Source organism: Glycine soja, chromosome 6 (assembly GCF_004193775.1).
Source record: "Glycine soja cultivar W05 chromosome 6, ASM419377v2, whole genome shotgun sequence".
NCBI classification, from domain to species: domain Eukaryota; kingdom Viridiplantae; phylum Streptophyta; class Magnoliopsida; order Fabales; family Fabaceae; genus Glycine; species Glycine soja.
The window spans coordinates 6,053,034-6,066,965 of record NC_041007.1 but is presented as its reverse complement, the minus strand read 5'-3'; the positions used below and the strand labels follow the sequence as shown (position 1 = coordinate 6,066,965).

The 13,932-nt window shown below is 34.9% G+C and overlaps 2 protein-coding genes across 2 annotated transcripts; one reads left to right on the top strand and one right to left on the bottom strand.

The window, feature by feature from the left end:
• Positions 1-3,467: 3,467 nt before the first annotated feature.
• Positions 3,468-7,352, top strand: LOC114415073 (probable xyloglucan glycosyltransferase 5). Its single transcript, XM_028379596.1, has 5 exons — positions 3,468-4,678; positions 5,135-5,443; positions 5,544-5,834; positions 5,981-6,094; positions 6,210-7,352. The coding sequence occupies exons 1-5, from the start codon at positions 3,953-3,955 to the stop codon at positions 6,849-6,851; spliced, it is 2,082 nt and encodes a 693-aa protein (XP_028235397.1). The 5' UTR covers positions 3,468-3,952; the 3' UTR covers positions 6,852-7,352.
• A 534-nt stretch (positions 7,353-7,886) lies between these two features.
• Positions 7,887-13,784, bottom strand: LOC114415072 (probable cyclic nucleotide-gated ion channel 14). The gene is made up of 7 exons (XM_028379595.1): positions 12,352-13,784; positions 11,701-12,253; positions 11,179-11,391; positions 10,788-11,089; positions 10,422-10,533; positions 9,382-9,618; positions 7,887-9,087 (listed from the first exon to the last, which is right to left on the bottom strand). Exons 1-7 carry the CDS (start codon positions 12,378-12,380, stop codon positions 8,353-8,355), a joined length of 2,181 nt encoding a protein of 726 aa, XP_028235396.1. The 5' UTR covers positions 12,381-13,784; the 3' UTR covers positions 7,887-8,352.
• Between the last annotated feature and the right edge of the window lie 148 nt (positions 13,785-13,932).

Here is a 13,932-nt window from a genome sequence, read left to right as displayed (position 1 = left end):
TCGTGTCGATGATATTTTACACTAATTATGTATTAATTTTGTCTGACATTACAATCGTCTATTTGATATGGCATTTTTTTTATAATTTGTTATATGTCACGTACACCAAGCTAGTCAAGTTATAGTACGGTAAATTGATGAAAAAATCAATTTAATCTAACAATGATATTTTAAGGAACTGAAATGAAAAATTTAAAACTTATATAAAGAAGTAAATTCAAACTAAAAATAAAAAAGAATAAAAAATATATTTTGGTCAAAATATTTTATTAAAAAGGGATAAAACGACAATTTTTATGCCTTAAAAATTAGTCTCTCTGATTTGATGTCATACCAAAACCCAAAATTTTGATGGTTTTAGATTATATGCAAATCGTATTGCAAAAAATATATTATTGATTAATTTTGTGGTTTGACTAGTATAAAGAATTTTGGATAAGCGTGGACATGCTTTAATTTCTTACTCCTTTTAGTGTTATTGTAATTAGTATTATTTTGGTGAAATATTTTTATTGTATTCATTTCTCACACACGTTTAGTTTCTGTCGAAAATGTTGTTTATATATGCATCTAGTGTTTAGTTTTTTGTTTTTATTTTTTTAATTAGGAGTAAAATGAAGACATTTAAGATGATATATTTTTAAAGTCACTGAAATAATTTATTTAAATTATAATAATTTAATTTAAAATTTATTTTTAAACTTTCTAAAATATAAAATTATTCATTAAATCATCATATTAATTTATATTTAATATTTCTAATCGATGAATTAAAGTCAATCTATTTAACTTTTATTAAGACATTATTAATTTTAGTGACAAAGTTATAATTTTTTTTTATAAATATTTTTTAAAATTTATAATATTATATAATAGACTGTAATTTGGTTAGAAAAGGCTAATTAATGAGAACAATAGATTCACAAAAAGAATGAGAATAATAGAATAATTAATAATTAAGAGACAAAGTCAAGATAATGAGATGAAGGACTTGTTTTGTCAAAAATATTTCCCTTGGTATTATCCAAGAGTTAACTAAAACCTTATTTTTTTAATCATTTTTATTTGTAATAAAAAACATTAATAAACAATAATAGTATAAGGGTCTTAAACAAGGATTTTATTAATAATTTCTGGAAGAGGAGAGGGGGGTTTATTTTTAATTTTACTTTATTTAATTCAAAATGTCGATAAGGATATAAAAGGCGAAATGAAGGGAGGTTTGTTTTGAAACCCCTCTCAAATTTTTCCCTAATATTGGAAACATTTAGAGAAGAAAAAAATATGAATTATAATTTTTAAATTAAATTATTTGAAATATCATTTTAACTTTTATCTTTTTTAAACAATATACAAAAATATAAAACTAATAACCAAGAGAGTGGTCTATAAAATTCATTTTAAGGTAGATAAGTTATATCTATTTTAGGGATCTATATTTTTTTAAAGTATTACATGTTGACATTGTATCATAGACAAGGATGTTTTTTGCCTTCTACTAAATATATAAGCAGTTAACAAGTGTCATATAATAATAAGGACTAAAAATAAATTTGAACTCTTTGAACGATAAAAATCAATTCTTTTATAAGAAATAAAATTAAAATTTATTAATTTACATAAATTTAAAATATATTTAACTCAAATTAAACTCACGTCTGATTGTTAATATAAAATTCATTTTAATCCATGACGTACATCTTCTCAACTAGTAAGTAGTATATAGACTGATCTTCCACGTGAATGCAGTATGCAAAAGAAAAAAAAAATGCCATAAGTATACTCTGTTGGCTAAAATAAACATCAATCTTCCATTTATTCTTTAAATTAAATATCTTAAAAAGTCAGTTACCTACTCTAACCTTCCCAACTTCCAAGCTTGTAATAAACATCACATGATATATATACCCCCATTCTGAGGTTATTTATGCAACAACTAATGGTAGATATAAAAGGATCGGCGTTGACGTACGTCAGTAATATGATCGCAAGATAACTGGAGTATAAGACAAGATCACAAGATGCCACGATAATTCACAAAAACGTGAAGGAATCGAACAAACGAACCATGCACTCGTAGCTGGCTTAATTGGTAATTATATAATCTTTGATTGATCATTATGTAGTTATTTTTGCATCAAATTTTATCCACATAGTATCTCTCTAATTACTAACCTCATTATTTGGTACGCGTAAATGCCCAGTGCAATGAATACCTTCAGTTGTTTACTTATCCAATACTGGTGGCACTTTATTACACTGGTTGGATTTGCATTTATTAATTATGTTCTTCTGGTGGTGACAACTAAATACTTTGTGTGTCATATATGCGCATTGCAATTTGCAACATATCCACTTAGACTTCAGATCCAGCATGAAAAGCTGTACATGTCCTGCTAGTATTTCTCAGTTTATCTGTGTATAATTTTCATTTTCATTTCAGTTTCTCCCAAATAACACAATGCATGTCAGCATCCTTTAAAAAAAAAAACAATGCATGTAAGCAATTTTTGCATGAAACTTGGACAATGCTTATCCAATTGATGACTTGACTCCAGATAATGTAAAAAGAAGAAATTAAAGGAATATTCCTGAAGAAGCTTCCATTAAATAATGTTTTCATTTAACAGAATTCACATTAACCCCTCCTAGTAGCCTCTAATAATCCAAATCGAGGCATCTTTTGCAAGCAATAATTAAAAGTAAAAGTTCTAAACATTGTTGATGGCTTATGTCATTTGCAAAGTTTGCTTTTTGGATCGATGGTCTTCATTTATAGTCACCGTTCCCCTTTTAGCGTCTCATCCCCACCTTTGGTTATTGGCATTATTAATATTATTACCATTATCACTGTTGTTCTTTTATCATTGAAATCATTTTAAGTAAAGATTGTTATACTGATCGTCAAGCTCATAAATCTCGTTGTGTCTGGAATCTTCAATTTTCCTTCTAACAAGTGGATCGATCCATGATAGTCTTTTCGTTATGTACTACCGTGAAAAATTCCTTTAAACTGAAATAAACAAATAAAGTTATTCACTTTTTTTAAATTTTAATGTTAAAATTATAATATAATCTAAATTAATTCTTTTTTTTTACTTTGGCTCAGAAAAAAAAAATGTTATGATCGTTAATCTTATCTTCCATTCCGGCCAATCATTTTTTCAATAGTGTTTCCTTCATGTGTATTTCTTAGTCAAGTGTGGTTAATTTTGATTACCTTGGAGGATTCCAAGGACATTCCGTAATTCTTTGTATCATTAGAGACTACTAGATTAACGGACATATAATTATTTTGGCTTAACCAGTAATCGAGTTAAAATCTTGATTATTCAATTGAGTTAACTATTCCAACTTTTTAGAAATATAATTTTGTTAGTTCACAGTAGTCGCTATTAGTTATTTCGTAGCACTAAAATACTGTAATTCTTTGTTTTTTATTGTTGTTCTTTTTTTCTTGTGAGTGAAAGTGGATGGGAAGGGTAAGTGATTGTGAATTTAGTTACTGAGTTGGAAGTTAGCGTTACAGCTGCAGATACCTTCCCTCATAATGTGGCTTTCCCATGTTAGGTGCCTTCTAGATTTCCTTGAAAGTACAAAAGTGCCTCACTCAATTCACGTTCTTGGCTTTTATGTGCTGCATTTTGTTAAATGCTGTGCCTTCAAGAGGGTTCCATCTAATAAGACCAACCACGAACCCGGGCGTTTTACATGACTCTCCAGATCTGAGTCTTTTTTCTCTTTAGTCTTTACCATGATGTGTGCTACAAAAGATTGATGAAGTTGTTGGTGTCTTGAGTCCATCTTTGCTCAGTGTATACGTATATTATATATATAAACTCTCTCTCTCTCTCTCTCTCTCTCTCACACACACACACAGTAACATACTTGTGTTGTTCTGGTGTGAAGTGTGAAAGTGTGGAATCTGTGTCCAATTCACCATAGTGCGGAAATGGCTCCAAGGTTGGACTTTTCCAATTGGTGGACCAAGGATACACAGAAGGGAACACCAGTGGTGGTGAAAATGGAGAACCCCACTTTCTCTGTTGTGGAGATCAATGGTGCTGATGCTGCATTCAGGCCAGTGGAGAAAAGCCGTGGCAAGAATGCTAAACAAGTCACGTGGGTGTTGCTTCTCAGGGCTCACCGTGCTGTTGGCTGTGTCACATGGCTCGCCGCCGTGCTTTGGGCTTTGCTCGGAGCCATTAAGAAGCGGTTGATTCATGGACAGGGTGTGTCTGTGGAGAGTGAGAGTGACAAGTTGGAAAAGGGAAAGTTGCTGTTTAGAGTCATTAGAGTGTTCCTTGTGACTTCATTGGCGGTTTTGGCCTTTGAGGTTGTTGCTTACCTTCAAGGTTGGCATTTTGGGAACCCCAATTTGCACATTCCTCGTACCTCTGATTTGGAAGGCTTGCTCCACTTGGCTTATGTTGCTTGGTTAACGTTTCGTGCCGAGTACATTGCCCCTCCTATACAGGCACTTTCCAAGTTTTGTGTTGTTTTGTTTCTTATCCAGTCTGCGGATCGCATGCTCCTTTGCTTGGGGTGCTTTTGGATCAAATACAGGAAGGTTAAGCCTAGGATTGAAGGGGGTCCGTTCGAGAGCGACGACGTTGAAGGATCTGAAAGCTATTATCCCATGGTTCTGGTTCAAATTCCAATGTGCAATGAGAGGGAGGTATGAATGACACCAAACTTGTTGATTCCAATTGTGCTAACTCAAGCTGTTTGTATCTAGTATTTAAGCTAGAAGCAAACTTCAATATATTAATTTTAGCTTGTATTTATGTAGCTAAGAATAGATTTTGCAAACGTCATAAGAAGGTAGAACTTAGAATGTTCGGATTATCTATTTTGCAATGCTTAAGAATTAGAAGAATGCACGTAATAAAAGAAAAGGAAAATAGGAGGGAAGTAAACACATAGTTGCATCTAGGTTGATACTTAGCATTGTAATCATTATTTTTGGTTTCTATGATACACAGAACCTTGGTAATTGAGAAGGGAGCAGTCTCCTCATGATGTTGTAGTGTGTTGTGTGGAGTAATTTTTAACTCTTGTAATCAATGGCAACACATAAAGTTCACTTGATAAACATATACTTTTCTCACTTTGCACACACTGGATAATGCAGGTGTATGATCAATCCATTTCTGCAGTCTGCGGCATTGATTGGCCAAGAGATCGTTTACTGATTCAAGTACTTGATGATTCTGATGATGAGAGCATACAGTGGTTAATTAAGGCAGAGGTCTCTAAATGGAGCCAAAAGGGAATCAATATAATCTATAGGCATCGCTTAGTCAGGACTGGATATAAAGCGGGAAATCTTAACTCTGCAATGAGCTGTGACTATGTGAAAGACTATGAGTTTGTTGCAATTTTTGATGCAGACTTTCAACCAAATCCTGATTTTCTTACGCAAACTGTGCCACATTTCAAGGTTGAGTGAAGAGTATCAAACATATTCAGTAAAAATTGTTGGAAAGCATGTTAAACACATTTTAATATCTGCAAATGCTTTTTTTTTTTTTTCATTACAGGACAATCCCGAACTAGGTTTAGTCCAAGCAAGGTGGTCTTTTGTAAACAAGGATGAGAATTTGTTGACTCGTCTCCAAAATATTAACTTATGCTTCCATTTTGAGGTAGAACAGCAGGTCAATGGGATATTTCTCAATTTTTTTGGTTTCAATGGAACTGCTGGTGTTTGGAGAATCAAGGCCCTGGAAGAGTCTGGGGGATGGTTAGAGAGGACAACTGTAGAAGATATGGACATTGCTGTCCGAGCTCATCTCAATGGTTGGAAATTTATCTTCCTAAATGATGTAAAGGTATAAATGAGAATCTATCTTCCTTACTTGTAGAGTAGTAGTATTCTTGTCTATGCTTAATATGACTAGTTATGTCACCTTTTTTGAACTGTGACTTTTATGTTCATCTCATATCCCTTGAATTTGTTAATTTTGTAAATTTTCAGGTACCTTGTGAAGTTCCTGAATCATATGAAGCTTATAGGAAGCAGCAACACCGTTGGCATTCAGGTCCTATGCAACTTTTTAGGTTGTGTCTTCCAGCAATTGTGAGATCTAAGGTATATATGATACTCGGCTTGAAGTAATAATTAGATTAGTGACCGAAGAAAAGCATATTCTGATAAGTTGCAAGTATGACTTATAATAGGCACTTAAAATTCTCTATCACTGCAGGTGTCTCCATGGAAGAAAGCAAACTTAATACTGCTATTTTTTCTACTGAGGAAACTGATCCTTCCCTTTTACTCCTTCACCTTATTTTGCATAATTCTTCCTCTAACCATGTTTGTACCAGAGGCAGAGCTTCCATTGTGGGTGATCTGCTATGTGCCTGTATTTATGTCACTCCTTAATATTCTACCTGCTCCAAAATCTTTTCCTTTCATTGTCCCCTACCTCCTTTTCGAAAACACCATGTCCGTCACAAAATTCAATGCAATGGTATCTGGTCTCTTCCAATTGGGCAGCTCTTATGAATGGGTTGTCACCAAGAAAGCCGGCAGGTCATCAGAGTCTGATTTACTGGCTGCTGCAGAAAGGGAAGCCAAGTCAATAGAACAAAAGATTCATAGAGGAGCTTCTGACAGTGACCTTATTGAGTCACACCAATTGAAGGAACACAAAGAAGCAGCTCCAAAAAAAGTTAAGAAATCTAATAAGATATATACAAAAGAGCTGACTTTGGCGTTCCTCCTTCTCACCGCTTCTGTCAGGAGTCTGTTATCTGCACAAGGAGTTCACTTCTACTTTCTACTTTTCCAAGGGGTGACCTTCCTCCTTGTGGGGCTTGATTTGATTGGAGAGCAGATGAGCTAGTTTTCATTCAAAAAATCATAAGAGATGATGAATGGAAAACAACACCTACTGATTTATCAGCCAAGTTGCATTCCAGCAACAAAGTGAAACAATGAAGTATAGTTAAACCCTTTCTTTCATTCTAAAATTTGCAGTACAGGTCTAGCCAACACATAATTATTGATTGCAAGTACCAAAACAAGGTTTCTCTGTAATCCAACTCTATATCCATTTTGCATTCACACGATTCATCCCAAGTATTCCTTATAGGGCACTGCTCATTGTACTCTTACAGGTATTGAATTCTTGTTTACTGGTATTGGAAGTGTATAAAATCTTCAGTTTTCTTCATTGTGTTCTTGGGATTGGGATTTCTAATTCCAAATGTCTGAGTGGAGTGCATCTTGCTTGATGTGTCTTGAATCATAGGTGCCTTCATGGTAAATAGGGTGTGTAAACCAGGATATCTTTCTGTACATTCATTGTTATCTAATTTAAACAATAAATTTTATTCCCCTTACTCTCTCTTTCTCCCTTTGTTCTTGTTGTTACTTGGGCAATTTATTTGTGTTTTAATTGCATGACTATGGTTAGGTAAATAATAAAATGGTGTCGGTAGGCAAATAGTGGAGACAAGCTTAAGTGGCTTGATCATTTTCCGATGTGGTCCCTCAAATAGTTTCGTGTTCTTAAAACTGATTTCTATTATGTAAGATTAACATCACTGACCCAAAATGCTTGATGGTACTGAGTCTGTTGACGCCACAGCTTATCCCACCTGCTATTAGCAAGCAAGTACGAAATAGGCCCATATCTTTGGATGGATTTGTCGGTCATCATACTGAACACCACCCCATATAAAGTGGGGGGGAAATAATAATATAATTTTTGCCTGCACAATTGTACTAGTGATTTGCCAGCCTCAACTGTGAAATCCTTTTAATCTGAACATAACATGAAAAAGTTATGGATAATGTTTTAAGTCATCAAAGTTGTCTTCAAAGTGCGTCCAAAAGAAATTGTATATTTAAATTACAATAAAAAAAAACTTAATAATAAGCAAGAACCAGAACTATGTGGCAATACAGGAACAAGTAGGAAAATATACAACCAAGGACAATGTTGCAGTGTAATATACAAGTGATGTATGTCAAGTAATTGTAATATACAAGATGAAAATGGATTTTTGTAAAGGAGCTGTACCGAGATGCAAACACACAAAAACAACTTCTTGCTATGCCTTTTACCATCAACTATGTTAACTGCTGTGGTATCAAACTTCATAAAACAAGTAGTAAAGTATAGGCAAAGAGCTGTACCACCTCAAAAAAAGTTCAGGCCAAGAGAAAACCAGAAAGCTTCTCCACAAATAATGCACACATATTATAGGTATGAACCCCTATTATTTGTATGAGGAATACTACTTTTAACTCTTGAAGATAGCAATGGAACTTTAGAAATTGGCCATTGACAGTAGCAGCTGTATCAGATTCAGATACTTCATATTGCAGTGCTGAACTGCTTATCCATCATCAGGCTCTACTGAAAAGTCTGGCTCTTCAGGCTTTTGAAACTTGGGCAACTCTACATCCTTAATCTTCTGAACCCCTCTCCTTGTGTTTGCAGCAAATCTTGAAGCAAGTATAGTGACACCTAGGTTCTGTTTCACTTGTGCAGTGTTTGAAGTCACTGCACTGTGCTCTTCTTCCCCATGTTCCATTTCATCCCCGACTTGTTCGTCGTGATTGAAGGACTGGCATTCCCTCAAGCTAAGGCTCTTTGTCAGCATTCTCTTCTTGAACCGGCGCCACGCAGCCTGAATGAAGCACGCTGCCCATGTCCTCCAATGGTGAGAGTAGAAACGGAAAGTGTGCTGCAACTTCTTGCTGTGGAGACGTCGGAACTGGTTGGCCACAAATTTAAGATCTTCTGCTCTTAGTGCAAAGGCTTCCACTTCCACAAGGGCCTTAACAGTTCTTGTAGAAGAAGGCAAGTTAAGAGTGGATTTTGGAAGCAATGCCCAAGCAAGTAACTCTTCTCCACAGAAATCACCAGGCCTCAAAGTAATGGAGTTGAAGAAACCAGTTCTGCCTCCATTTGTGGTTGAGCTTTCAAGTCTCCCTCTGATGATGAAAAGCATCTCTGTAACCGGGTCTCCTTCTCTAACTATGTTCGTGCCTTGAGTACTCAATGATGATACCAATCTCTCACATATTGCATCAAGTAGCTGATCATCCATTTGTGAGAAAAAGGGAACCTGTAGTTGGTGGAAAAGAAGCCATTACATGATGTATATGAATTGCAGAAAATAGTAGATGCACTGTCACACCGATAGTATTAAGGATTTTTATACTATCATCTAATCAAAAATAGTTATGCATAATAAGTGTATTGATTTAAAAATAAAACTATTAAGAGTGTTAAATGCATCGAAATTAAACTACAAGAAACTATTGTAGTTGATATGCATGGAGGGAATTTAATTATTGAACATTTATTCATGTCAAAAGAGCATAGCTTGATACATAAACATTTGTTATGAGGAACTTACACGTCGAACAAGGTCCAAGCAAAGGTGGCGTTGGATATCTCTACGTAGGTCAGTAGGAAGGCCACGCAGGATTGTTTCTTCATCAACCCCGCGAGTTGCAAGCCACTTGTACTGAACAAATCTTCGGACACGCTCTCTGAGATTTTGTGGGAGCTGGCGATGGCTCATCCACTCTTCAGTGTCACGTCGCTTGAGCCTCCACTCTTCAAGCCTCACAGTAATGGATTGCAAATAGGTCTGCATTGAATTCAACATGCTTAGGTGTTTCACCAAATTATATACTTAGTTCTGACAAGGTTCTAGTCAACAATGCCATAAAACAAAAGTTGAAAAGTTCAACAACATAGTGCTTAAGAAGATAGTTATAGATGATACCCTCCAGAAATATTTTCAGCAGAAAGAAAGTTACACCTAAGGAAGATTATACACACATAACTATTAAAGAGAAAACCTTCAATTAATTCAAGTTATGTGTGTCACCACATCAGAACTTCAAAAACTTTGTCAAATTAATTCCTCTGATATTTAAAATCTAATCTATCATCGAATTAGTTTCTCAGAGATCTAAACTACAGCATATAATTAAGACTAAAGTGATAAAAAACAGAATTTTTGAGAGACTAATTTAGTGAAAAATCAAATAAGTAAATCACACAGTTTGAATTTGACATCAAATTCAACACAAAACCATAAAATATTGAGTATATGGGTCTTTCTCATTTATAAGATGTTCAAATTATTTATTTCATCCAATGTGAGACTTCATCCCTCATATTTGTCATTCCAATAATTTCTCTCTCACTTGTGAGTTTCTTCTATTGTTGGAATGACACGTGTGAGTGAAGCATCCAATCATTGAATAAGAATAGACAAATTGCTCTATAAGTGAAAAATACCCATACACCTTATATCGCTGATGTGGTGTCAAGTTGTGTAATAACTTATGTCCCGGAGGATCTCCCCTAAAAGCAACAGAAATTAATGTTGTAAATAACATTCTTTTGAAATTTGAGTTTCGAGGGTCCGAAAATCCTAATTACCTGCATGTTACCAATTAAGTGGGCAAACAGAACCAGACCCAGAATAGCTATGAGTATTGCAAATGCAGTTTCCCAAACGAATGTGCTTGTAGTCAAACTCTGGCCATAGGAACTGAAAATACAGAATGGAAAAGATTAATCGAATGTGAACAAATAAAGAATCAGTGAAGATAGACATGTGATGTTCAACAGAAGTTCATGTTAGATATTCATCTGTAAGGAAAGATAATTGAGTATTCAGACTGAAGAACCAAAGCTTTTGCTTGTAATAAGAGAAAGAAATCTTGCATGGCCGTATTTATTTTTTGTTAAAAAAAACTCTTTCAGCCAAAGTAGGCATGGTAAAAAATAGTTCTAGAACCAAACCTTAAGTTCTGCAAGCCCCACCACAGACAATAGAGATACTTCTCTACAAATGCAGAGGAGACAACATTATTTTCCACTGCATTTCCAAAAATTCCATAGTTGAAACTGGTGCTACTTTCGGGATTGCAGTTACCAAACACAGAAGTAGTGTTTACCCACTTCATGCGATCATCGTGGTTTAAAGTACTGCAATCTAAGTACTTAAGAGCACATTTCACAGGGAGGCTTTCATTTCTGCATTCGGATTTCCAGCAAGTAGCATGCCTTTCAATTGATAACAAGTACCAGGATGCACCCAAAACCTACAAAAGTAATAAACATTTGAAATGCCGAGAGATAATAACTAATTTTGAATTATGAAAAGCGAATTGTGTGGTTGATGAAAACATACATGACTAGCTAACATGTAAAGTAGAAGATTGTAAGCAGCTCCAGCCCAAGCTGTCTTTGTAACCACACCGGTGGTTTTAATAATCTGAGAGCTTAATGGGAAAATCATATACAATCTGGGGACATATTGAAGCAGAACAATCAGTACAAGTGCATTGTTGGTATGATCAGCATGGGAGCTTCTAATTGCTGGCATAATAAACCAAATCACAATCTGCAAACAAAGAAAAGACAACATGTAATTTAACATCACCATATTCAAACATTGGCAAACTTCCAAGGACAAAAAATAAAGACAAAACAAAATCAGCAGGGAAATCTACATAGGAACATTTGACACCATATTAAACTCAACCTTAAGAACGCAAATTGAGTCTTCATCAATTATAGTATGTTACTCAACATGTTTATATCTATTTAATGTGGGACTTGTTACTTACGCTTGCACTGCAACATTGTTTCTATTTCCTTTGCATTAAACATATACAAAATGAGAGAATTAAGGCCGAAGCATTTGTGATACCTGGGGAAGAGGCAATGTAGCAACAAGATCTAGGAAGAACTCTGATCTCAAATACCGCCTTGCAATCAGCCTAGGATCCATAACAAGCTCTCCCCTGCCAAAAACCCTTGAACTTGGAGACACATAGGCAGTTCTGAACTTGATGGCCATGTTGAGTAGATAGAAAACATCAGCAAATGTCCGGAAACACGTCACAACAATTCCTAAATTCAAATCAGTGGCCATACACAATGACTTGCCATCATTTGCTACTGAGGGGAGGTAGAAAAAGAGTGGATCAACAAAAAGTGCTAGAATGCAAGCAAACAGGAAAGCCCGGTTCCACTCCAAAATGACATCACTGCCAGGATCAAGAATTCTCTTCTTCCATGGCTCGTGTTTCTCTGGGAAAACCTTCAACTTTTCAAGCGAGGGAATTTTGATACTCATTCTGTTCTTTTCACCATTACTAATTTTGAATTCTGGGTAGACATGGAATGCCTTCTCATGGTGTTTGTGAGCATCTATCTTTTCCCAAAGAGGTTCAAGAGTGTGTTTTTCATCATTGGCGAACCTGTGAGTTTTCAACACCATTAACCAAATCTGAGTAAATGAAACTGAATGAAAAAGAAGAAAAAAGTATAAAGGTACCATATATGGTAGCGAGTTTACCTGACTAGCTTCTCATTTTTTAGCTCCATTGTTATGATTTATGATGAACTATTGACAAATGTTAACACATATACTACTTTTACTAAGGAGTGCATTGCATTGCAAGTTGCAACATGGCAATGAAGAAAAGCAAACTCTATTGGCTCTGGTGTTCCCTTTGAGCATTACTTCTTCAATTCTCTGATTAATGAAACGTGTTTTTTACTTCTTCTGCAACCAAAATAAGCTTTTGAAGAAAAGGGAAAAGTTGTGTAGTGTGGAGGAGTGATAAGCTTTGATTGAATTCAACGCTTAAAGATGCGGTTTTGGATTTGGACAAAATGGGTTTGACTTGGTTTCTTCCGTGGACAACGGAAGAGTAACCACCAAAACGGCCTCGCATGAACACAGCTCAGATATGAAGCAGTATACTATAATGCACATCGGACAAGTGTAAACGTGGGAAGTGGGAACCATGACAAAACTATATACACTTATAGCTAAAAAACACCAACTTGCATTTTTTTTTTATTAAGAAAAGTTTCATTTAAGAATGAATATGCTACCAAATCATAATTTTGGTTTTTGATATATTTTTTCTTAAATAAATAAGTGTATTACTTTTTACTTTAGAAAGAGTATGTTGATATATTATACTTTTGATTTTTTTTAAACATTCCCATTAAATAATATTGACAAAAGTTAGAAGAGGTAATCTTAAATTATTAAGATTAAAACACGTAAATCATGATATGGTTTTTTTTTTTTTTTTTTTACGTTTGACTGTCTGTTTGTTCATTTTGCATATATATTCACCACTCGTAGCCAATAATCGTAATGCGATTTGTATATTTTAATTTTGATAATTTATAATAGAATTTAATATAAGTATTTATTTTCTGACTTAAAAAAAAATCTCACTTGATAAACCGCCAATCATGGTAAAAGAAGAATGAGTTAATTATATTTTTGTTCTCTAAATTTTTTGAGTTTTCACTTTATGTCCGAAACTAATGCGTGCACAAAATGGGATCTGAAGTGTGAATCATAGCGGCTTGCAAGCGCGTTTCCCAGACAGCCTTCCCCTTCACCATAAGAGCCCACCTGACTTCACCGTCGACACCGACATGGGCCTTCGCAACCTCCACCTACCCCCGCGTCGGTCCAACTTCGAGTTTATCACCGCCATCACACTCGACATCACCAGCCTTCACGACGCCGATGGGGCCACCGGGCTGCTTAGGTGCAATGAGATTAGGGAGATCAAGATGATAGATTGGTTGGATAAATTAGTAGCAAAGGTTGTTTGCTTTCTTCAATTGATCGGTTGGGAGTTGGGTTTGTTTGCTTGCTTATTTGGGGGAGAATGCATTTGTGATGAGTAGAATTTGAGGTTTTGTAGCTGGATTTGTCTGTAGTAATTTGTGTGTTGGTTTTCCTCAAATTAACTTGTACTTTGTAGCAATTTCTGGCGGTTTAAAACTCCCAGAAAAAGAATATAATAAAAAAATTAAAAAGTAATTCTAGGTGACCGGTTAACGGTAAATTTTTACGGCAATAACTAAAAAGATTAACCGCACAAATGTTCAAGATTAAAACTGG

Bases quoted from the DNA above. Each gene is read 5' to 3' on its own strand.
- LOC114415073 (XM_028379596.1), top strand. From the start codon at position 3,953: ATGGCTCCAAGGTTGGACTTTTCCAATTGGTGGACCAAGGATACACAG. The intron at 4,679-5,134 runs GTATGAATGACA...TGGATAATGCAG, and splicing joins CAATGTGCAATGAGAGGGAG to GTGTATGATCAATCCATTTC. The intron at 5,835-5,980 runs GTATAAATGAGA...GTAAATTTTCAG, and splicing joins TCTTCCTAAATGATGTAAAG to GTACCTTGTGAAGTTCCTGA.
- LOC114415072 (XM_028379595.1), bottom strand. From the start codon at position 12,380: ATGGAGCTAAAAAATGAGAAGCTAGTCAG. The intron at 12,254-12,351 runs GTAAACTCGCTA...GAAAACTCACAG, and splicing joins AAAAATGAGAAGCTAGTCAG to GTTCGCCAATGATGAAAAAC. The intron at 9,619-10,421 runs GTAATTAGGATT...AATTCAATGCAG, and splicing joins ACTTAATTGGTAACATGCAG to ACCTATTTGCAATCCATTAC.